The 24,816-nt window shown below is 44.9% G+C and overlaps 2 protein-coding genes across 6 annotated transcripts in view; both read left to right on the top strand.

Annotated features, from left to right (window-relative positions):
- Positions 1-9,047, top strand: part of LOC139373345 (protein PRRC2A-like) — a 48,015-nt gene extending 38,968 nt beyond the window's left edge. For all 3 annotated transcript variants that reach the window (XM_071113755.1, XM_071113753.1, XM_071113754.1), the window contains 3 exons: positions 1,800-2,121; positions 2,401-2,617; positions 3,065-9,047. In XM_071113755.1, coding sequence (XP_070969856.1) covers positions 1,800-2,121; positions 2,401-2,617; positions 3,065-6,131 — 3,606 coding nt within the window. In that variant the 3' untranslated portion in view covers positions 6,132-9,047. The remainder of the gene's footprint in view (positions 1-1,799; positions 2,122-2,400; positions 2,618-3,064) is intronic.
- An 814-nt stretch (positions 9,048-9,861) lies between these two features.
- Positions 9,862-15,320, top strand: LOC139373404 (casein kinase II subunit beta). Of its 3 annotated transcripts, none has more exons than XR_011627567.1 (8): positions 9,864-9,992; positions 10,520-10,600; positions 10,888-10,990; positions 11,363-11,478; positions 11,599-11,674; positions 12,055-12,244; positions 12,477-13,730; positions 15,215-15,317. XR_011627567.1 is itself a non-coding variant. In XM_071113866.1 (7 exons), the coding sequence occupies exons 2-7, from the start codon at positions 10,529-10,531 to the stop codon at positions 12,565-12,567; spliced, it is 648 nt and encodes a 215-aa protein (XP_070969967.1). In that variant the 5' UTR covers positions 9,862-9,992; positions 10,520-10,528; the 3' UTR covers positions 12,568-15,320. The 3 variants fall into 3 exon arrangements, 1 of the variants encoding a protein (XP_070969967.1); XR_011627568.1 differs by lacking the exon at positions 15,215-15,317 and adding an exon at positions 15,177-15,210; XM_071113866.1 differs by having other exon boundaries at positions 9,862-9,992; positions 12,477-15,320.
- Positions 15,321-24,816: the final 9,496 nt, after the last annotated feature.

The following is a 24,816-nucleotide window of genomic DNA, read 5'->3' as shown; positions in this document are numbered from 1 at the left end:
CTTTGTCTCGACTGGTCTCCCAGTCCCTGCTGCAGAAAAAAATCATCACAGCATGATGCTGCCACCACCATGCTTCACCATATGGATGGTATTGGCCAGTTGATGAGCAGTGCCTCGTTTCCTCCAGATGTGACACATGGCATTCAGGCCAAAGAGTTAAATCTTGGTTTCATCAGACCAGAGGTGCAAACTCCAAGCGGGCTGTCATGTTCTTCTTACTGAGGATGGGCTTCTGTCTGGCATCTCTACTGTGAAGGCCTGATTGGTGGAGTGCTGCAGAGATGGTTGTTCTTCTGGAAGGTTCTCTAGTCTCCACAGAGGAACTCTAGAGCTCTGTCAGATTGACCATTGGGTTCTTGGTCTCCTCCCTGACCAAGGCCCTTCTCCCCCGATTGCTCAGTTTGGCCGGGTGGCCAAATCTAGGAAGAGTCTTGGTGGTCCCAAACTTCTTCCATTAAAGAATGATGGAGTCCACTGTGTTCTTGGGGACCTTCAATGCTGCAGACATTGTTTTGTTCCCTTCCCCAGATCTGTGCCTTGACACAATCCTGTCTCAGAGCTCTACGGACAATTCCTTTGACCTCATGGCTTGGTTTTTGCTCTGACTTGCACTGCCAACTCTGGGACTTTATATAGACAGGTGTGTGCCTTTCCAAATAATGTCCAATCAATTGAATTTACCACAGGTGGACTCCAATCAAGTTGTAGAAACATCTCAAGGATGATCAATGGAAACAGGATGCACCTGAGCTCAATTTCGAGTCTCATAGCAAGGTCTGAATACTTATGTATATGTGATATTTCAGTTATTTTTTAGTATTATTATTTGTATAAAAAATGTTTTTTCTCCCCAATTTCATGATATTCAATTGGTAGTTAGTCTTGTCCCATCGCTGCAACTCCCGTACGGACTCGAAGCTTGAGAGCCATGCGTCCTCCTAAGCACGACCCCACCAAGCCGGACTAATTCTTGACACAATGCTCGCTTAACCCGGACGCCAGCCACACCAATGTGTCAGCGGAAACATTGTACACCTGGCTACAGTGTCAGTGTGCATGCTCTCGGCCCACCACAGGTGTCGCTAGAGCGTAATGGGACAAGGACATCCCGGCCAGCCAAACGCTCCCCTAATCTGGACGACGCTTGGCCAATTGTGTGCCGCTTCATGGGTCTCCTGGTCGCGGCTGGTCGCGGCTGGCTGCGACACAGCCCGTTATCGAACCAAGATCTGTAGTGATGCCACTAGCACTGTGATGCAGTGCCTTAGACCGCTGCGCCACTCGGGAGGTCCTGCTCTTTGTAGGGTCTGCTCTTTGTCACTTTTTGGAGTTAAGACATAAGGTTACGTTTTCCTCTACAGTAAAATTTCTCCATGTGTTTCAGTGTATGACCGATTCTGTTGGACCAAACCGCAAATAGTGAGTTGAAACTGCTTGTTGTCAGAGAGGAAAAAGTGATCTTCCATCTTTGTTGTTGCGAGTGGCAGGGGAGGGGCTTGGTGTTTGAGTGGGAAGGTGCACTCAGCACAAAAGAAGCGAAGGAGACCAGACCAAAACGACGAGATAAGATAAGAACGAGCGGACATAAACGCTCATAAAATCGAAAAACAAAATAATTTGATTCTCCCGATGCATGCATGTGGAATTTTTTGCGCTAAAACATACATTCTAATTGATCGAATTAACTTGATATATCTCCCAGCCCTACACGTGTGACTAAGCCGCTTTTCATAAAAGGTCTCCTAAATGGCTTATGTATTTATTATTATTATAATATCTCGCCCACTTGGTGTCTTCAGGAGCAGCTGATGAAGCAGCAGCAGCAGTGGCAGCAGCAGCACAGCCAAGCAGCCCAACAGAGTCAGCAGCAGCTCCCGCCTCAGCAGTCACCTCAGCAGCAGGGCCCAGGGGCCACCCCTCAGACCCAGGGTCCCAAGCAGCAGCAGTCTGGGCCCCTGCAGTACCCTCCGCAGGGCTCAATGGCCCGCGGCCCCCTGCCCATGAACTTTGACCCCCGCTGGATGATGATGCCCTACATGGACCCACGGATGATGCAGGGGAGCATGCAGGGTCGCCCTCCAGGGCCCATGGATTACTATCCGCCCAACATGCAACACGCAGGTGGGTACTCATGGTAGTGTGATTAAGGAGTAGGCATATTGTCATAGAGCTGAATCTGAATTTGCATGGAACTTAGTTTCGTGAAGAAACAAAACATTGTAAATCCTCTATTGAGGTCAATGGCAGATTTGTGCAAACCAGATTTAAATGTAGGATTTAGCCCATAGAGATTATGGTAATGCAATAAAGTTAAAATGCTCTAAGAAATAGCACCAGGTTGTCAGCCAAAATTGGAATAATTGTGTGTGACTTTTCTAACGTTACCCATCTCTGCTGCAGGGATGATGGGACGTGAGCGCTCCGATTCGGGGGGCTCTGGTTCGGATAACTTCGAAAGGCAACAGCACCCGGGACACCCCCACCGTGGTACGCCCCCTATGGACCCCAAACTGGCCTGGGGGCCCGAGGTGTTCCCCACGGGCAGCGAAGGCAGGGGACTGAGTTCCCCTCTGAGACAGAAGCAGGCTCTGGAAGAGGACAGTGGCAGTGGGACTAGGTAAGACGGGACGGGGGTCAAATGTCAATCACAATCATTTAAAGGGATACTACTAATCTACTTCCCGAGAGTCAGATTTACGTGTGGAAACCATTTCTCTGCCTACTTTTTAAAGGAAATTGCTAGTTAGCTCTAGCGCACTTGCGAACTAGAGCCTTAGACTTCAAGTCATTGTGCTTGCGAAACTACCTCTAAATTAATACTGGACACAGAGACACAAAATGGTATCCACGAGTTCATCTGACTCTAGGGAAGTAGATAAAGGTCCCCGTTGCCCAAAGCCTGAAGTACCCCTTTAATTGTCAGATCATACAATACTGATTGAATAGGAAAATATGTATGAGTTGAAATCACATTAGATTTTACATATTTGAATTGAGTCAGTGTTGTTAGTACAGGATGCAGTTTCCACAAGTGTCTTTTATAAATCTCTGGTCTTTATTTTAGGAGTGACACCCCTCCAGTCCGTGGTTTGCGAGAGGGGGGGCTAGGCCCCATCCAGCAGCCCAACTCTGGCTCCGGCTCCTCCAACCAGACCCCACCACCTGTGGGCACTCAGGTGGGGGGCCAGGGAGGAGGCAGTCACCACCACCAGTCCTACATGGGAGGCCGGGGCAACTACAGCAACTTCCCCGACCAGGGCTCCCGCATGGCCCCACACCAGCAGCAGCAACAGAGGGGGAGTGGTGGAGGCTTCAGCCACCAGGATGAGGGCCAGAGCCACAAGGGCGGCCAGCAACAGGGCCAGATCTGGGGGGCCCCCCGCCCCCACTACGACCGCAACGGGCGCACTGACCTCTCCCCCCTGGAGAATAACAACTCCCACCACCCTCAACACCATGGTCATCAACAACATCAAGCCCCCTCCCACTTCCCCCTCCATCTCCACAAGTCTGAGAATGGCCGCGGCGAGAGAGGAGGCGAAGCCCTGAAGAAGGGTGACCCTTCGCCCTTGCTCCAACAGCCGTCCCTTTCCTCCTGCTCATCCTCCTCTTCCTCATCCAGGGAGGACGGCAGTGGAAAGGCGGTCCTGCATCACCTTCCACCTCAGCGCGAGGCCGACACAGGAACCGGGCAGAGACATGAAACAGGAAGCGGCAGAGAAATGAAGCAGGATAAGATGGGCCCTGGCCACAGCCACTCTCAGTCCTCTGTGACATCTCAGCAGTCCCATCCTCAGTCCCAGCAGCAGAGGCAGGGCCAGGAGCAGCACCACCACCGTGACCCCAAGCCCAACCAGAGGGAGCGAGGCGGGAGGGAACACAAGACTGAGACCCAGTGGGGGCCAAGGCCAGGCAGCAGCAACGCAGGGGTCCCCTCTTCACACAACAGGAGAGCAATGGGTGGAAATTCCCGCGGAGGAGAGGATTCTTCCAATCACCCAACAGCGTCTGACCACAACAAACCCGCCGGTGGCCAATCGGGAGGTGGAAACACCAACAAGAGGGCGGGGCCTATCAAGAGGCCTGTGCTGAAGAGAGAGGGAGGAGGGGAGGGCGAGGGAGGAGAAAAGACCAGTGGAGGTTTCGGAAAAGACAAAGATGAAAGACAAGATGGAGGCCATTCATCAGTCAAGCAGGAAGGATCCTCCGGCCCACAGAGCTTCGCTGCAGTGTCTGGTAAAGAAGTGCCGGCTCAGACAGGTCCTAAACCCAGAAACGGAGGGAAGGATCGAACAGCAAACGAACGAGGAGGAGTGGGTAAGGGGCCCAAAAATGGGGTCAATCCCACCCCCTCATCAGGGTACTCCGGCCACCCCTCTAACAGGCGGGACAGAGAGCGTTCCTTTGAAAGGGGCGGTGGTGCATCCTACCACAGCGTCTCGGCCCGTGGCAGCAGAGTCGGGCGAGGTGGCGAGTTCTACGGGCGCGGCCGGGGTTACAGAGGCACCTACACGGGCATGGCCGGGGGTGGCAGCGTTAGCCGTGGCAGGGCAGTGGGCAGCAGGAGTAGCCGAGATTACCGATCCGGCGGAGGCTACGACGAGGCATCGGGGGGAAGGCGAGGCCGAGGGGGGTCGCAGGCCAACCCGGGGCGCGCCCGTAATCAGAGCGAGACCCGCAGCGAGGGTTCTGAATATGAGGAGGTCCCAAAGAGGAGGAGGCAGAGGGGGTCTGAGACAGGCAGCGAGAGTGCCGCCAGCGACCTAGCCCAGTCGGACAAAGAAGACCGCAAGTCCAGCACCAAGAACGGCAGCGGCACAGATAACGTTACCGGTAGCGGCTCCGCCCCACCCAGAGGCTCCCATACCCGGGTGTTCACCCCCAGGGGTGTGCCCTCCAGGAGGGGCAGGGGGGGAGGTGGTGGGGGAGGTGGCAGCGGGGGAGGAGGTTCTATCTATAAAAGTGGTGGTGGAGGAGGAGGAGGAATGGCTGGAGGTCACAGGTCAGGATCTAGGGCCGACCCTCACGGCTGGGCCTCCAAGTCTTCAGCCTCGGTCCGCAAGCATCATGCCCCAATGCAGTCGGCCGCACCCAAAGACACGGGTCGTGGAACCAGTGGGGAGAAGAAGGAGAAGGCAACGGACGGAAGCCAAGCTCAGAATCAGGGAGGAGCAACCCCTCCACAGTCTATCCCTGCTACACCTACTCCAGCCCCACAGGGCTCCACAGAGAACGGAGGAGTTGGGATCCAGCAATCCATGGCTAACCCCACTACCAACTCCAGCGGGCCCCTTCCACTCCCTCTCTCTGGGCCGGATGGGCGTGGCTTCCCTCGTGTCCCGCGTGATGGCTTTGAGCGCCCCCCGAGACGCCGTCGCCACGGGCGCTCCCAGCATCAACAGGATAAGCCACCGCGCTTCCGGCGGCTGAAGGAGCGAGAGAATGCCGCTCGCATCAACGGAGGAGTCGGGGTCATCGGAGGAGGACGACCCTCCTCGCCCGGACAGAGTTATGTTCAGGATGTCACTGACGGCACTCCCAACGTGGCTCCCACAACATGCGATGTCCCCAATGCTAACCCCAATGCTACTACGGCTACCAACAACAACAGCAACAACAGTACCGGTGGCCATCTTGGAAGTGCAAACAGTCACCCCCACCACCACTACAACCAGGGCATCTCCGGCCAGGCCCACTCTCAGCATCACCACAACCCAGCAGGGGGTGCCAAATCCCCTGACTTCTCCAACCAGAACTCCGATCAGGCCAATGAGGAGTGGGAGACCGCCTCCGAGAGCAGTGACTTCACCGAGTTCCGGGAGAGGGAGGGAGGAGGAGGGAAGTCCTATTCCTCCCATCACCATCATCACCCACCCGGAAGAGGTGGTGGTGGAGGCGGGGGAGGAGGAGTGGTCGGAGAGCGAGAGATGACGGCGAAAGAGCAGGCGGCAAACAAGAGAAGCTTCTCCAGCCAGCGTCCCGGGATGGAGCGACAAAACAGGAGGGTCAACGCTGGAGGAAGAGAAGGAAGAGGCCCACGGGGCCCGCCCAGTGGTGGTGGAGCCGGAAATGGAGGGGGCCAACGCGGCGAGCGCCGTGGAAACTGGCCCTCCCCCAAAAACAGGAAGTGAAGTGGAAGATCTGGAAACATTTCAAATGCATCCACCCCGCCCCACTGTTATTTATCCCTTTGTCTGTCGTTCCTTCAGCCTCTCTGTTCTCGTCCCTTAACATATTAGCACATTAATGTTCAATACATAGTTATGGAGACAGTGTACACACACGTTAGGCTTCTTTCGCTCTTCATCCATCTTCTATCTCCTGTCCGTTATTGTAAAGTGTCACTCTGCTCCCCCCTTTTCAGTTGTACCCCCCACCACCTTTCAGAATTCCACCCCGATTTAGGATCAGCAGACACGCTTGTTCGTTTTGAACACACACCTTTTGACGGAAAACATAAAAAAACAACACGTGTTTGCATTTACAAGCACAATATGACATATAACAGATATACACAATCACGCGTAGTAGTTTGTGTGTATGCAGTATGATATGTTAAACATGTCATGATAAACATGTTGGATAAATTGGCTAACCAGGAGAAGGCAGATTTTTATATTTATGTACCTGTGTATATTTCTACCACGCTTTGGAATGGGGTGGTATTCTGTAGGGCAGTTATCTACATTATATGTTCCCACGTGGGGTGGGGGGGGTGCAGGTTCTTATTTTAACGAGAACAATTGTACCATAGATTTATACAAAATAATTATTTGTTTTGTTTCCCCTCTTTGCCTCTTGTCAGTTTTGTTTCAGTCCCCCCCCCCCCCCCTTAAAAGGTTAGGGGTGTGTATTTTTCTTCTGCAAAGCAGGTCTTTAAAATAACTTTTTATACAATTCCCCCCACTTCCCTCTGAGTTTTTGATCTCCCAACGAACAAGTACATCTCTTTAATTACTGTGACAGCCACAACAGGCCAGCTGAAGTACTACTGCTCACCCATCCACACTCTCCTCATATTGATTTTTGTCTCTAATATCAATGTCTTTGCTGCTTGTTCAGAACTAGACGGTGTGATTTTGTTATTGTTGACCTGCTCTTATTACTTTCTGTTGCTCTTTTGTTCCTGTTAGATAAAAGGTTCTCTCAACGTAGCATTCTCTTCTCACAAGCTGCAGACGTTCTATACCAGGGGTCTCAACCTTATTCCTGGAGAGCTACCCTCCTGTAGTTTTTCGCTCCAAGCCCAGTTGTAACTAACCTGGTTCAGTTTATCAACTAGCTAATTCTGAGAAACGTGTGTGCTAGATTAGGGTTGTTGTGAAATTCTAGTAGTGCTCAAGGAACAGGGTTGGAGAGCCCTCTTATATACACTGCAAAAAAGGACGTTTTGCTGAAGTAAGATTCTCTCCTGTTCATCAAGTTTGTTTACCCTAAGAACACTGAATTAATAGCTTGAATGCTTTATATAAAAAATAAAACAAATACATTTTCTGTGGAGGCAATTTTTTTTCTCAAGATACTTTCACATGAAACTTCTGGTCAGGGAAACATTTGTTCACTGAAAATGCAAGTCATGTTGCGAGAAAGAAATATACAGTTATATGCTCTTATTTTATTTTACCGTTTGACTTTTTTCTTTTTTTTTCTTCAATTGATAATTGAGTCCACTCCTATAGTATAAAGAACTGGTTGGTGTATTTTTATTGAACAAGTTTGTTACATGATGCAGCAGGTGTCGTACTCTGGTTCCAGAGTGCTAAGTTTGGCCATCAGAGTATTGTACTACTATATTCATGCTGTCCTACTCAATGTAGGAAGGCACTCTACTCAAATACAACTGCACTGTGCTGTAGAAGAGACCCCTGTAACAAAAGTCGGGCTGGCAAGAGCTCCATATTGAGGAAGTATTTTCAAAGTGTACATTATTTCAAGACAACCTTTCCAAAACCTCGGTGGCAACTATATGGCTCAATTGAACTGAATCTTGGACTATGGTGGAAAAGGGCCAGGGTGATGTGTTGTCACACCACTGATTTCCCAAATGTCCAAATACATTTGCAAGGTATAATACTATTCTCCAAGAGTGTTACAGGGAATACATGGGTTTAGAACTTTTGATGTAGACTGACTGATTCACAAAATGGCTTACAGCTGGTTTTGAAAATTTGATGGGGGCGGGGGGCAGCATCCAAGTTGAAATGGATAAAATTATAACTTTTTATTTTATTTATTTGCATACATTTTTCACTGCTTGTAAGTTGGGGTTTGTTTGTTTACTGACAGCCACCATTTTAAGATTAGTTTTGGGATGTTTTGAGTAGGGCATTTGAGTGTGCGCATGCTTTTTCTGGTGTCTATATAATAACTTTTTTTTGGGGGGGGGGGGTCATATGGATGGCAAACGCTTTTGCCTTGTTTGCCCACACTTAGTTTTAAGAACTATATTAAGACAATTCTACAGTTCTTTCTTATACATTTATGTATATACATTCAAGTATATGTTTATCCAAATTAAGTACATAATCAGTTACTTGGGTATAATGCCATTTTTGCCATACACCAAGGCAGGCAAAAATGAAGTGGGTACATTTTATTTTCCACTGACTTCTACTAAGCATTACCACATCCATGGGTGCAGCTTGCCTTGCCTGTGGAAAAAAAAAACATTGGTAGCCAAACACTTAACACAGGCTTATGAGCCCTGCATCCTTCCTTAACTCTTACTATTGATGTGCTCATATTGTATGTATCCATGTTTTAAAGAAAACGATAGTGTATTCTTGAAAACCTCAAAGATTGTACTATATTTACAGCATTACCAAGGTACCTGGAGTGGTTAAAGCTGTTCTATAATTTATGGTTTATTAATGGAACCGTAACATACCAATATATACATGTGTATATATCAACGTTTTTGTCTACCCCAACTTACATTCCCACAAACAAATGTTGCCATTTTTTAAGTTCAAGGGAGCAATGTACAAGCAGAGAAGTGTCTTATTATAATAAAATTACAGAGAATAAACTTTTGTTTTAATGGAAAATCTGTTTTTGTCTGAGTTTATTTATGAATTGCCCCCATGTGAAGTTAAATCTATATTAATTTCAGTGCCTGGGCAATGGTAGGTGGTTCTCTGCACTGATATGCATGCACAGTACCAGTCAAAAGTTTGGACACACCTACTCATTCAAGGGTTTTTATTTTTACTATTTTCAATATTGTAGAATAATAGTGAAATTGAGATGGTTTGGGACTTGACTTGATTGAGGCCCCACCTAGAAAGTCTTTAGCCTAATTAAAGTGTCTGGGTTGCATTGAGATGATGTGGGATAGAAGTCTTAACAAGGGCTGGGAGATTTTCACTCCCGTTTAGAGCTTTGAAGGTTATTGGTCTAAGTGCTATCCTAAGCCCTTGACAAAGCCTCCCCTACAGGACTTGGCCGCCTTTGTTACAACATGATTCACGAAGGACCCAAAAATATGAGGACTGGCATTCTTCCAGTGTCCGTAGAAGGCTGTTTTTCCTATCTCTTAATTTTCTGCAGGTATTTTCTTAACTGCATTGTTGGTTAGGGACTTGTAAGTAAGCATTTCACTAAGGTCTACCTACACCTGTTGTATTCGGCGCATGTGACAAATTTGATATTCAAATAAAATCGTATCTATCCGCTCTGGAGTGCCCTCACTGATGGTTTACCAGAGAAGATTGAGAGTTTCTGGTCTATATAAGAAGCAATTATAACTTCTGTTCCTATCCTACATTTTATACTGGACAATATATTAAAAGCATTTCTGCCTTTCTCGTAATAGTGTTTTTGGAGGACTTCAAAACTACAGTACCCATAGTCTCTGAATTTGTACGTCATCAATTTGCCTACAACGAAAACGCCTACAGCAGCGGTTTACTGGGAGGTGGTGTCCATTTTATTTACAACACTAAATATTACGTTTCTTATATTTTACTGGCGTTAAACCCTTTAAAGAGGGGGTAAGTTACCAGAATTACTGCATATATTAATGTGAGATATGATATAGCTAAGAGGATTTGCGACTGAAAACTGATCAAATTTAATGCGGCCTAGTTTGGACGATGCGCCATATTGAATTTCCACCTGGCTTTAACGTTAGCTACTAGCTAAGGATGTAACTTAGCTATAATTTTCTGCTGGTCATCTAGCAAACTATTGGATACGCTACTAATTATGATTGTTGATGTAACATAGGTATTTTCATGGGTAATATCCTTATTTCGTACACTTCCAATGTCAACTAACGTTACCAATGATTTAGCTAGTTAACGTTAACTACACATTGGCACGGTAACTAACTAGGTAAACCAACAGTTAACGTTTTCTAGTTACCTAGCTAATTGCTCTTATGGTTTTGATATAATTATGTTTGTCTTTTTTATTGTAGCTATCTACCTATGATATTTTTGTGTTGCTGAACTATCAACCTTCCGTTTTCACTTTCACACACTAAATGGCTCTGTTGTTGAATGTCTTTGCCCTTTAGTCTCCCGAGATGAGCAGTTCAGAGGAAGTGTCATGGATCTCCTGGTTCTGTGGACTGAGGGGAAACGAGTTTTTCTGTGAGGTCAGTATCTAGCAGCACCCAGGGCAATATAGCCAAACTCATTGACCAAAAAGTGAATGTAAGCTAAGACAGGGGTGGCCAATCCTTTATCCTGGATGTGCAGGTTTTTGCTTCAGCCCTACACACCTGATTCAGCTAACCAAATGTACTGATAGGCAGGTGGTGAGTTGAGTAGTGCTCGAGTAAAATCCTGTCATTCATAGACACCCCTCACTACACAAACTTACTTTCAAACATGAATAGGTCTGGCATTTGTCGCTAACTTCTGTCTTCTCCTCCATTGGCAGGTGGATGAGGACTACATCCAGGACAAGTTCAACCTGACTGGGCTCAATGAGCAGGTTCCCCACTACCGCCAGGCCCTGGACATGATCCTGGACCTAGAACCAGGTCAGCCCAACTCCAGAACCATCTCTACTGCACTCGGAAGTACAGAACATCCCACACAATTTAGATCAGAATACACATATTATGGTTGCATCACCTCAGTGTTAAAGTTGTGTACGCACACTAAATTGCCTCAGTGGTCACTAACCCTGATCCTGAGTTATAGTGTGTGGCAGGCGTTTGTTCTAGCCCAGCACTAAAACACCCAATTCAATATTTTTGTCTTGCTGTATTAGATGCCGATATCTTTAGCATGTGTAAAGACGTTACAGTTATGTACACAATTATGCTTTTGTGAGTAATCTTTAAATCAGAACATGTGAGTGGCCTCTTCCCCTTTCATATAAGCTCTTCTCTCCTCTCTATGTTCCACAGATGAGGAGCTGGAGGACAACCCCAACCAGAGTGACCTCATAGAGCAGGCAGCGGAGATGCTTTACGGGCTGATCCACGCACGATACATCCTCACCAACAGGGGCATTGCTCAGATGGTACAGCAACGACCCTTCTCTGTCTCCAAAGTTTGTTGAAAGGCTGCATATCACATGTATGCAGCATTTCTCCTGAAATGTTTTTCACATTCTCCATTGATCTCTATCTCTTTTTCTCAGTTGGAGAAGTATCAACAGGGGGACTTTGGCTACTGCCCCCGCGTCTATTGTGAGAACCAGCCCATGCTGCCCATTGGTGAGTGTATGTCTGTCTTGTTTCAACCATTACCACCCACGCCTAGTGTGGGGACAAGTGATTGACTATAAGACTTAAGGGTAATTTTGATTAACCTCAAAGAGCAACATTTGTATCTTGGCTTTGAATGTTCATGTGCCAAAGACAAACAATTCTGGGTATCCAGCCACATTGCTTTCCTAACCCAAACTATGCTACGCATATCCTCTGTGTACTTTATCGTTGAATCCTCTGTGTAAGATTTGAATGTATTACGATCCATTTCAAATCTAATCTGGTTTCCAAGAGACACCTGGATGAATACAGTAGTGTGTCCTCGAGCATTGCATAATTATTTCAGACCAGTAATGTCTCTAAACTCTCCCCCTATCCCTCCCTAGGTCTGTCAGATATCCCAGGCGAGGCTATGGTGAAGCTGTATTGCCCTAAGTGTATGGACGTGTACACGCCCAAGTCCTCCCGGCACCACCACACAGACGGGGCCTACTTTGGCACTGGATTCCCCCACATGCTCTTCATGGTGCACCCCGAGTACAGGCCCAAGAGGCCCGCCAACCAGTTTGTGCCTAGGTCAGTACAACTGTGTAAAATAGGCTTGTTTCTTTTCATGTCATTCCCACGTAACTCACTGAAAGCAAGTCCTAGATCAATTTCTACTCATAGCAGATAATTTCCTAATACATTTCAGCTACATACCATAGGAAACGGTTGTGTAAAATAAGTGCTACCATAATAGAATCTCTTCATAGACTCCTGTCACACGTTCATCAAGATCTAATGAATTCTCATGTCCTCACAACAGGCTTTATGGATTCAAGATTCACCCCATGGCCTACCAGCTCCAGCTGCAAGCAGCCTCCAGCTTCAAGAGCCCTGTCAAAGCCATCCGCTAATGCCCAGAGAGAAAGAGAAGGGAGAGAAGATGATGATTGAGGGGACGGGTCAGCTGCACCAAGCTCCATACAGATGCCTCCTCCCCATACTGCAGATTTTATTATTTTGTTTAGGTTAGGACGTTTAAATGTGAGCGAGACAAACGCACAGGTTCTAATCCCAAACCCACACACACACTTAGAATTACATGCATCTGTTACCAAACTCACCAGTGCCAAAACAGAAAAGGTGGAGGGAAAGAAAGTCCATGGATGTTATTGGATTTGACGCTACTGTTTCCTTTTGTGATATTACCCCATTTTGCTCCGATGGTGAACTCTCGCCATGTTCTGTTTGTTTTCTGTTCTGTCTTTGGCACGGTTTGGTAAAGGGTCGTGGTAGACCGTCACCACTGGTTGAATAGCAATCCCTGCTCTACCCCCATACGCATGTACACTGGCTGGCTCTCACAGAGACTGCTTGGTCGATGATAAGGACAAAATCTGTCACTAAGGGTGTTGCCGTTTCACCTGCTCCTGTAAACCATTGTTTTACCAAGTCACACACTCAGGCTTGTATCACTCTTTTATTGTGTGACACTCACTGAGGCCAGTGTGTCAAAGTGGTCATTCACAATAGTGTTCTGTTAAATTTGCCTTAAACAGAGACGCACGGGCGCTGTGATTTGTGGTTTACAGGAAGTGCGAGTCTAGGACACATTATAGCTTTGAATTTGTATATGTGCGACATAGGATAGACACAAATAAACCTGAAATGAATTAAATGTTCTAGAATGACCCAGAAAAGACATACCAACCTACCTACTGTCTCTGTGTGCGTCACCCAAAACAACAGTCTTGTTTGTGCTGGTACTGCACGGTGAGAATGTCAGCTCTGTCACATGTTGCTGGGCTGGTTTCACTACAACAGGACTCATCTCTCTCCACAACGGGCACTGACTTGACTGGTGACCCTCCACACATAATATAAATATTTATGTAAAATATAGCGACAGAAAATCTGCTTCTATTTGGGGAGAAGTTTTTTTGTTTGTGATGTAGGGGTTTCATCACCCTACTGCACATGTGCGTTTGAGTCCTTGTGGCAAAAAGTAGAATGCTTGATATATGATTTGATTTCAGAACAATAAGAATGGATTTGTCAAGATTAGAATGAATGTACAGTACCTGTCAAAAGTTTGGACACACCTACTCATTCAAGGGTTTTCTTTATTTTTACTATTTTCTACATTGTACAATAATAGTAAAGACATCAAAACTATGAAATAACACATGGAATCATGTAGTAACCAAGAAAGGGAAACAAATTAAAATAGATTTTTAGATGATTCTAAGTAGCTGCCCTTTACCTTGATGACAGCTTTGCACATGGCATTCTCTAAACCAGCTTCATGAGGTAGTCACCTGGAATGCTATTCCAACAGTCTTGAAGGACTCCCGAGTGGCGCAGCGGTCTAAGGCACTGCATCTCCATGCTAGAGGCGTCACTACAGACCCTGGTTTGATTCCAGGCTATAGGGCAGCGCACAATTGGTCCAGTGTCGTCCGTCTTAGGGTTTGGCCGGGGTAGGCTGTTATTGTAAATAAGAATTTGTTCTTAACTAACTTGCCTTGTTAAATAAAGGTTAAATAAATAAAAAAGGACTTCCCACATATGCTGAGCACTTGTTGGCTGCTCTTCCTTCACTCTGCAGTCCAACTTTTCCCAAACCATCTCAATGGGGTTGGGTGATTGTGGAGGCCAGGTCATCTGATGCAGCACGGCATCACTCTCCTCCTTGGTCAAATAGCCCTTACACAGCCTGGAGGTCTGTTTGGGTCATTGTCCTGTTGAAAAACAAATGATAATCCCACTAAGCGCAAACCAGATGGGATGGCGTATCGCTGCAGAATGCTGTGGTAGCCATGCTGGTTAAATGTGCCTTGAATTCTTAAAAAAAAAATCACAGACAGTGTCACCAGCAAAACACCATCACACCTCCTTCATGCTTTACCTTGGGAACCACACATGCAGAGATTACCCGTTCACTTGGCATTCTCTCACAAAGACATGGCGGTTGGAACCATTAATCTTAAATTTGGACTCCTCAGATCAAGGGACAGATTTCCACCAGTCTAATGTCCATTGCTCGTGTTTCTTGGCCCAAGGAAGTCTATTCTTATTATTGGTGTCCTTTAATAGTGGTTTCTTTGCAGCAATTCGATTTTCAAACTTTTTGAAATGTATATATTGACTGACCTTCATGTCTTAAAGTAATGATGGACTGTTGTTTCTCTTTGCTTATTTGAGCTGTTCTTGCCATAATATGGACTTGGTCTTTTACCAAATAGAGCTATCTTCTCTATACCACCCCTACCTTGTCGCAACACAACTGATTGGCTCAAACGCTTTAAGAAAGAAAGAAATTCCACAAATTAACTATTAACAAGGCACACCTGTAAATTGAAATGCATTCCAGGTGACTACTTCATGATGCTGGTTGAGAGAATGCGAAGAGTGTGCAACGCTGTCATCAAGGCAAAGGGTGAATATTTTGAAGAATCTCAAATATATTTTCATTTGTTTAACACTTCTTTTTTTATGTCTTCACTATTAATGTACAATGTAGAAAATAGTAAAAAATAAAGAAAACCCTTGAATGAGTAGGTGTGTCCAAACTTTTGACTGGTACTGTATGTCTGTGGTTTTTTGCAACCGTGGAAGAGTGACAAGGATTCAGAATTCTCAATAAACATTTTCTTTTTTTGTACAATTGTGTTTGGTTTATGTATAAATTAGGTAATTATTTCTCCATAGTCACCATGAAATTGTTGTAAAAAAAATCCCTCATAAGTATGGAACTATCTCCCTCTGAATATTTTACAGTTGCCCTTCAACAGCAGTTCTCTGAGCATCTTGGGAATTGAACCTTTTCTAATCTTCTCATTGATGTTGTGTCTGATACTGGAAAAATCGTACCAAACCACTGAGATACAGCTGTTATTTTGCCTCCTGGCCAGATGGTGTCAATGATTTGCTGGATAATACGTGTAGACCATTGTGGTATGTCTAGTTGTCTGATCTGTGATTGGATACTATACATTGTGAAGGCAGTAGTCACAAAGGGCCTATAGCTGATTGCCCAAGACTGTTTATTTGTGTGTGTGTGTGTGTGAGAGAGAGCATGCATGTGCATACCGGTGAGCAAGCACATGCTCTGAGGTGTGAATGTATGACTAACAGATATACGTCCAACTTCAATTCTATTCTAAGGGCTTACTTTGTGTGTGTCTTAATTCCTGGCAACGATGTGCGTCACGTCAAATGTTTGAGACATTTCATACAGGGCTTATACATTTACGGGAAGTTATACAATTTCCTTCGAGACAGATTGAACACATCTTTGTATCTGTACCATTAGACCCATGCTGTGACAGCATGGGCAGCGCCATTGAGGCAATCTCCATTTTGAAGTAGTACATTTTCCCTTTCACGATTGGCTGATTCCTCCTGATGACCCAGTTGGACAGGACCCCAAAAGGGTCATCAGGAGAGATCAGCCAATGAAGTTGGAAGTCCCAACCAGTTGACTTCATTAAAATGGTGGAAGCCCTGGAAAACTAAAGGCATAGAAACTTTAAATGACTTGGTAACAGGAAATACATTTATTTCCATGACAGATTTAAAAAGCAATTTTGGACTGACCATTATAGATATTTTCAAATACATGCAATTTAAGAGACAAAATTCATAAATTATACAGCACAACGGCAGAGTCATGTCTTAAGTGTAAAACTAATAATGACTCAATCATCGATGCTTGCTGGGAATGTTTGAAATCTAAACGTTATGGGCGGGGCTATAAAGTTGGCTGTCAGAAGTATTACAATGTAAACGTAGATTTAATCCGTCTGTCTGCATATTTCAAGACATGGCATATGGGGATGTAGTGAGATACCCAAAAGCCTGGACTTTTTATTCTCTTCTCATCACTCATCTTGGAAAAATGTCTACTAAAAACGTGGAAATCAATCAATCCCACAGTTAACACAATATAAAAATCTAATTATTTATTATTGAAATACACAGGCGACAGAGAAAAACTAATTGGTAGGTGAGTGCGAGGTAAGTTTTCACACGGGTAAGTTGTCAAAGTGTTCATACCTCCAACACTAGAGGGTCTATCTCAAAAATCAAATAGCTACTTTGTGTGACTACATGTTCTATGGTCAACTTCCTGTTCACATGTGGTCAAGGTCACTAATCTGAGGTGAGCACAAGTTTCTTATTTTTCCCCTTCAAAAGTAAAAAATTGTCACTTTACATTTTATTCAATAAAACTTTGTTAGGTATGAACATTCAAAATGAGAATTTTGCACTGAGTAGAGACGACAATAACGTGTCTTTTGATATTTTAGCTGCAGTCCTATGTTGAGCTAACCTTGCGATTTAGCCAACATTAGCACACATGTCAGTTTGGGGCAAGTTGTCTCAATGACCTTGGGGCAAGTCTTCACATGTAACAAATTGCCCTAGTATACATAGACACATAGAACATGCTTAACAAACATTGATATATTGTGTAATCAGCTCTGATAAACGTTAAACGTTAGTACGATAAACGTACTTATAAACTCAGCAAGAAGAGAAATGTCACCTTTTCAGGACCCTGTCTTTCAAAGATAATTGATAAAAATCCAAATAACTTCACAGATCTTCATTGTGAAGGGTTTAAATACTGTTTTCCGTTATTGTTCAATGAACCATAAACAATTAATGAACATGCACCTGTGGAACGGTCGTTAAGACACTAACAGCTTACAGACGTTAGGCAATTAAGGTCACAGTTATGAACACTTAGGACACTAAAGAGGCCTTTCTACTGACTCTGAAAAATACCAAAAGAAAGATGCCCAGGGTCCCTGCTCATCTGTGTGAACATTATTTAGGCATGCTGAAAGGAGGCATGAGGACAGCAGATGTGGCCAGGGCAATAAATTGCAATGTTCGTACTGTGAGACGCCTAAGACAGCGCTACAGGGAGACAGGACAAACAGCTGATTGTCCTTGTAGTGGCAGACCACGTGTAACAACACCTGCACAGGATCGGTACATCTGAACATCACACCTGCGGGACAGGTACAGGATGGCAGCAACAACTGCCCGAGTTACACCAGGAGCGCACAATCCCTCCATCAGTGCTCAGACTGTCCGCAATAGGCTGAGAGAGGCTGGACTGAGGGGCTGGACTGACATCCTCCTCCCTCTTGGATCAGAGGGTGAGGGCTAAGGCCGTTGCCCCAGAAATGTCCAGGAACTTGCTGCTTTGGTGGAAGAGTGGGCTAACATCTCACAGCAAGAACTGGCAAATCTGGTGCAGTCCATGAGGAGGAGATGCACTGCAGTACTTAATGCAGCTGGTGACCACACCAGATACTGACTGTTACTTTTGATTTTGACCCCTTCTCTAATACAGGTAACAAGTGGAGGACAGAGGAGCCTCTTAAAAGAAGAAGGTCTCACAGATCTGTGAGAGCCAGAAATCTTGCTTGTTTGTAGGTGACCAAATACTTATTTTCCACCGTAATTTGCAAATAAATTCATAAAAAATCCTACAATGTGATTTTCTGGATTTTTTTTCTCATTTTGTCTGTCATAGTTGAAGTGTACCTATGATGAAAATTACAGGCCTCTCTCATCTTTTTAAGTGGGAGAACTTGCACAATTGGTGGCTGACTAAATACTTTTTTGCCCCACTGTATCTATTCCTAGTTCAAAATTTTTTGAGAGGGGCATGCTTATTTAAGATCGTGAGGAAGGTACTTTTAAAGAATAGCCAGGCATCATCTACTGACGGGATGAGGTCAATGTCATTCCAGGATACCCCGGCCAGGTCGATTAGAAAGGCCTGCTCGCAGAAGTGTTTTAGGCAGCGTTTGACAGTGATGAGTGGTGGTCGTTTGGTCGCAGACCCATTACGGATGCAGGCAATGAGGCAGTGATCGCTGAGATCTTGATAGAAAACAGCAGAGGTGTATTTGGAGGGCGAATTAGTTAGGATGACATCTATGAGGGTGCCCGTGTTTACTGATTTGGGGTTGTACCTGGTAGGTTCATTGATAATTTGTGTGAGATTGAAGGCATCAAGCTTAGTTTGTAGGATGGCCGGGGTGTTAAGCATGTCCCAGTTTAGGTCACCTAGTAGCACAAGCTCAGAAGATAGATGGAGGGCAATCAGTTCACATCGAGGGCACAGCTGGGGGCAGAGGGAGGTCTATAGCAAGTGGCAACAGTGAGAGACTTGTTTCTGGAAAGGTACATTTTTTGAAGTAGAAGCTCAAATTGTTTGGGTACAGACTTAGCCTGCAGAATTCTGTATTACTTTCTATCTTTGCAGTAGATTGCAACACCGCCCCCTTTGGCAGTTCTATCTTGGCGGAAAACGTTATAGTTAGCAATGGAGATTTCTGGGTTTTTGGTGGTTTTCCTAAGCCAGGATTCAGACACGGCTAAGACATCTGGGTTGGCAGAGTGTGCTACAGCAGTGAGTAAAACAAACTTAGGGATTAGGCTTCTAATGTTAACATGCATGAAACCAAGGCTTTTAAGTTTACAGAATTCAACAAATGAGAGCACTTGGGGGGTGGGAGTGGAGCTAGGCACTGCAGGACCTGGATTAACCTCCACATCACCAGAGGAACAGAGGAGAAGTAGGATAAGACTATACGAACTGGCCGTCTAGCACATTCAGAACAGAGAGTAAAAGGAGCAGGTTTCTGGGCACGATAGCATAGATTCAAGGCATAGTGTACAGACAAAAGTAAGGTAGGATGTGAGTACATTGGAGGTCAACCTAGGCATTGAGTAATGAAGAGAGAGATATAGTCTCTAGAGATGTTTAAACCAGGTGATGTCATCGCATATGTAGGAGGTGGAACAACATGGTTGGTTAAGGCATATTGAGCAGGGTTAGAGGCTCTACAGTGAAATAAGACAGTAATCACTAACCAGGACAGTAATGGACAAGGAATATTGATATTAGAGAGAGGCATGCGTAGCCAAGTGAACATATGGGTCCAGTGAGTGGTTGGGCTGGCTGGGGACACGGCGATTCAGACAGTTAGCAGGCTAACAAGCTAACAGTTAGTAGGCCGGAGCTAAACAAGCTAGCAGCTAGTAGACCAGGGCAAGCTAGCAGTTAGCAGACCGGGTTAGAAAGCAAGCAGTTACCAAGGGCTAGCAGTTAGCAGACCGGGCAGACAAGCTAGCAGTTAGCAGACCAGGGCCCGGCAGTTTAGCAGTTAGCAGACCGGGTTAGCAAGCAAGCAGATAGCAGGGGCTAGAAAGTTAGCCTTTGGGGGGGATGTTGCGATGGGGGTAAGTCTGTTTTTGCCTCTTCGTGCGGTGACGTCGATAGGCCATTCGTGGAATTAGTAGGGTTCCAAGTAGCTCTAGGTAGCTAGCAGGCTGATATTGTAGCCCTGGAGTATGCTTCGGTGGTAGCACAGGAGCCCTGGCCGGGCTAGCTTCAAGCTAAATTGGTGCTTGCTCTGGGATGGAAATGCTAGCCAGGAGTAGTCATCCGGGATTGCGGTTAGCTAGTTGTGAAGATCCAGATGAAAATGTTCAGTTTGTGGTAGGAATCCGGGGATAAAAATAACAGGTCCGTTATGCTCTGGTTAGAGTCACGTTGTTCGAACTGGCGAGAGCTTTCCGAGCTGAAGGTTAGCTGATGACCGCTGGCAATGGTTTGCTGACTGCTATCTGGTAGTTAGCTGGCTAGCTTCAGTTGAGGGATTCCAGATCCAAAGTAAATATAAATACTTTAGGGGAAAAAAGCAGATCCACGCCACATTGGGCGAGGCGGGTTGCAGGAGAGTATTTAGATGATGAGGTTTAGCAAAATATTTTAAAGGATATGCGACGAAAAATATGTAAAACAATAAATACAAGGGACACGACAGGACAAAGACGTCTGACTGCTACGCCATCTTGGATTACAAGAATTACACGCACCAGCTCACCCATGTCCAGCTATGCCATTGCTGACAGCAGACTACCATCTCCAGAGGACATCCAGCCATATCCAAAAGCTGGCCCCCGAAAACCAGCTTGCAAAGGAAGAAAACGGTACAAAACCGCAATTCTAACTGACACACCAGTGAAGCAGGCACTAGAAATGGAAAATAATAAGGCACAATCTAGCAAAAGACTGTTTCCGAAGAAAGGGAAGCCAAATCTGGATCTGCAAAGAACAAGAAAGCAGCTAAAAAAAAAGAAGATTGTAGAATAGTCATCAGATGAAGAGGACTGCTTCTGCCTCGTCTGTGTGGAGCCATTTTCAGCCTTCCAAAGGAGACTTGGGTGAAGTGTGAGAGATGCAACAAATGGGCCCATGATGCTTGCACCTCAGGCCAGGCAATGTATGTGTGCCAGAACTGTGACTCTGAAGATGAGTCTGATTAGTCAGATACCGATGTTCGTCGTATAGGCTGTGCATTTGTGCATAAGTGTGTTTAAACACCATGCCTGTTTTGTTAAGACTTTAAACATTTAAGCTGCAGTTATCTGCAGCATTTACATTCCATTCCGATTCCAACAACTACGCCAGAGAATGTTCGATTTCAAAATTCAGCAAAGTGGTCGTGCCACTTAATGAATGTGCGCTCTGCCAGTATTATTGTTTTGATTGAAAGGCATGATTGCTTTTATTTTGAGTTATTTTGTAATGCGATGCTACTGGCGGCAGAGAAGTCAGGCGCAGGAGAGCGGAAACTGATTTACAACGGTTGTGTTTAATAACCATAAACCACCGTCAACAGAATACAAACAAAACCCGGTGCATACCGTGCATAAGCACTACAACAAACAATTACGGACAAGGACATGGGGGGAAACAGAGGGTTAAATACACAACATGTAATTGATGGAATTGGAACCAGGTGTGATGAAAGACAAGACAAAACCAATGAAAAGTGGATCGGCGATGGCTAGAAGGTCGGTGACGTCGACCGCCGTCCGCCGCCCGAACAAGGAGAGGGACCAACTTCGGCGGAAGTCGTGACATCTTTAATGAAGTTGAATTTGGTTTTGAAATTAAAATCAATATTCACAATTAATTAGTTGTGTTCTTATTTGTTGATAATCCAATGTGACAACTTACCAGACGTAGTGTGTCAATGTACCCGCTGATGGGGCAAATTGTCACAAATGCACACTCTCTATTTAACGGTCTTACAACTCAGTACTGAAATAGATATGAAGATGTAATGAATACAGAATATGTGCCCAAGACTTCCGTCTTTCATTTGGTATGACATTTATACCATTGTGATATATTGTGCCCAGTAAATGTTAAGACAGCGTGAAAAATGTGACAACATACCTCTCTCTCCCCTACAATTTAATGTGGCAAACAATAATGCAGGCACTAAGGATGGGGGTGTGAGCATGCGGGTCTGGGCAGAGGAGATTTAGTTTGGTTTGTGTGTGTCTGTAAGTCGTTGTTCTTATGTGTATGTTGGTATTTGTTGTGATTTTTTTAATATAAAATAAAATGGGCAGCCCTGAATGGCGCTGCCCATGTTAATACTGCATTTTGACCACTAGAGGCCCCTAATCATTCTCTATTGAAATTTCCAAACTTGTTTTTCTCATTTCATTTATTTGCATTTCCTATTTTTCTCTCCTCCTAAGGTTTACGCTCATACCTTCCTTTGTTTCTTGCTGATATCCAACACTCCAAACTCACACCAACCCACATCTCTCCCTGTTTTTGAGTTATCAGCTTATTTGCATCCACAAAGACAAGGAGATAAATAGTGCAGTCCAAACTATACCTCTCCTCTTCTCTTAATGCTACCCCCGTGACAGTGTTGAAATGGTGAATAGGCCTAACTAAAACATGACATTGAATCCGTCATAGTATGTGAGCAGAGCTGGTGCGGAACATGTCCAATTTGACTGGAGCCTGAGCAAGATTCCCAAATGCTGGAGCTCAGCCTTCTCACAACTCAATTCCTTCATGATGGTGAACAATAATTGCTCCTTGTCTTCCTCTTTTCTCAAATGGATTGGACAATGTCACATGTGAGCACAGTTGAATCCCGGCTCATGGAGTGGTTCTTGCGCACTGTGCTCACCATGTCCTTTCCAACCACTCTGCTAAAAACTGCTCCGTGCTCATCACTGGGAAGAAACTACTGCGATTTCGCTCCATTCATTAAAATCACAATTGAATCAACCAGGTGTATACCAGGTGTCAACATCCATCTATTTTTGTGACTACCTGGACCTACCAATTGGTTTTAAAGTATTAAAACCAAACCATATGGATTTGAATGAAAAGTATTTGAATATACATTAAAAGGTTCATGTAAGAAGCGAACATAATTTCAGACTACATGTCATATTAAACAGCATATAAACACTCTAAATAGGTCAGGAGCCAGACAGGGAACCTAACAAAGAACAAAAATGAATTATTTAGGCTATATTATTTCAAGGCTAGAGCCTACAAAGAAATACGTTGAGAAGCATTTGCGAGCCAATGGGGATGCTAGACACCATTTTTGCCAACCTTTGCAGGTTTTTTTTTTCTATGGGTAGGCCTAAAGGTTTTTAGGCAAAATAACCCAATCAAAATGAATTGGGTTGCCTGCCACTCCTGGGAACACTGTACATATGTGAGGGCAGACTGGGACATGTTCTGGGTAGCCTCAGAGAATAATATTGACATATACGCTGATTTGGTGAGTGAGTGTATAAGGAAGTGCATATTGGAGATGTTGTACCCACTGTGAATTTTAAAACCTACCCTAACCAGACACCGTGGATAGATGGCGGCATTCGCGCATAACTGAAAGTGTGAACCACCGCATTTAACCATGGAAAGGTGACTGGGATTATGGCCGAATTCAAACAGTGTAGTCCCTCCGCAAGGCAATCAAACAAGCGAAATGTCAGTATAGAGACAAAGTGGAGTCGCAATTCAACGGCTCAGACACAAGACGTATGTGGCAGGGTCTACAGTCAATCACGGATTATAAAAGGAAAACCAGCCATGTCACGGACACCGACGTCTTGCTCCCAGACAAACTAAACACCTTCTTGGCCCGCTTTGGGGATAATGCAATGCCACCGACACAACAACGTTACTACAACGTATTCCATTTACCAGCAGAGACAGTCTTCAAAGGACGAAGGACTCGGTTGGGCAACACGGCCTTCCATCTACCACCAACCTACCGAAGCGCAGCTCAGAGTAAATATTTACTGCATTTTCCTTTTCCAAATGGGCGGTAATTTAGAATGCATAAGATACTGTATTTACAATAGCACAGCTTCGCCCTTTGTTCCTCAGTCTTCCCGCTCTTTCACTCAAACCCAGCCCCTTTTCTTTTGTGTAACAAGCTGTCATATCTGTTCCGCCCACTAGGGACGTTTTCCTTTATGACGTAATTTGTAATCAAGTTATGATTTAATTATGTGTATGTGTAATTCTGTGTGATTTGTTAGGAATTTAGTAAATAAATAATTAAACCCTATTTTGTATTGCTGGTTCAACTTGTTAGCCAGGGTTCGTGCAGATAACCAAGAAGTTACAACTTTCAGATGAGACTGAATTAAGATGACGATTAATATTGACTGCTATTGATGTAAAACATTACTAGGTCTTTAAGAGTTTATTCGGAAGATAACAGCTCTATAAATATTATTTTGTGGTGCCCGACTCTCTAGTTAAATTACATTTACATGATTAGCTCAATCAGGTAATATTAATTACGGAGAAATTATTTTATAGAATAGCATGTCATATCACTTAATCCGGCATAGCCAAAGACACAACACCAGTATAGCAGGTGCAGGGGCAGACGACTGCAGCTGTGAGGGCTGTGGTTGAGATAATAGGGATGTCAGATATAAAAGAAAGAGGAACAATTTTCTTAAGTGGAAATAATTATACAACAAAACAGATGTGTGATAATTACCTGGACCACATTACACTGTTCAGGTCTACAAGCCTCTGGAAGTTCCAGCGTGCCACTCCAGGACTGGAACAGCTTGGTGAAAAGACTCACCTGTCACCCAGCAGGCTTGGTGGACAGATAAGCACAATATTATTTCAGTGACAAAGCCTTGACTACACTAACCTAAATGAAGTGTGTGTTTCTGGGCTTTAGTCGACACAAATTAAAACACAAATTAAATAAAGGATGCAGGAACTGAGCCCTAGGACGATGCCACAGGACTACCTGGCCTTGTGACTC

The sequence above is a fragment of the Oncorhynchus clarkii genome, chromosome 18 (genome assembly GCF_045791955.1).
Source record: "Oncorhynchus clarkii lewisi isolate Uvic-CL-2024 chromosome 18, UVic_Ocla_1.0, whole genome shotgun sequence".
NCBI classification, from domain to species: Eukaryota; Metazoa; Chordata; class Actinopteri; order Salmoniformes; family Salmonidae; genus Oncorhynchus; species Oncorhynchus clarkii.
Note: the sequence above shows the minus strand (reverse complement) of the source record. Positions and strands in the feature narration are given on the sequence as shown.

Coding starts and splice junctions, on each gene's coding strand:
- LOC139373404 (XM_071113866.1), top strand. CDS start 10,529: ATGAGCAGTTCAGAGGAAGTGTCATGGATCTCCTGGTTCTGTGGACTG. Junction 10,991..11,362: donor GATCCTGGACCTAGAACCAG/GTCAGCCCAACT, acceptor TATGTTCCACAG/ATGAGGAGCTGGAGGACAAC. Junction 12,245..12,476: donor GCCAACCAGTTTGTGCCTAG/GTCAGTACAACT, acceptor TCCTCACAACAG/GCTTTATGGATTCAAGATTC.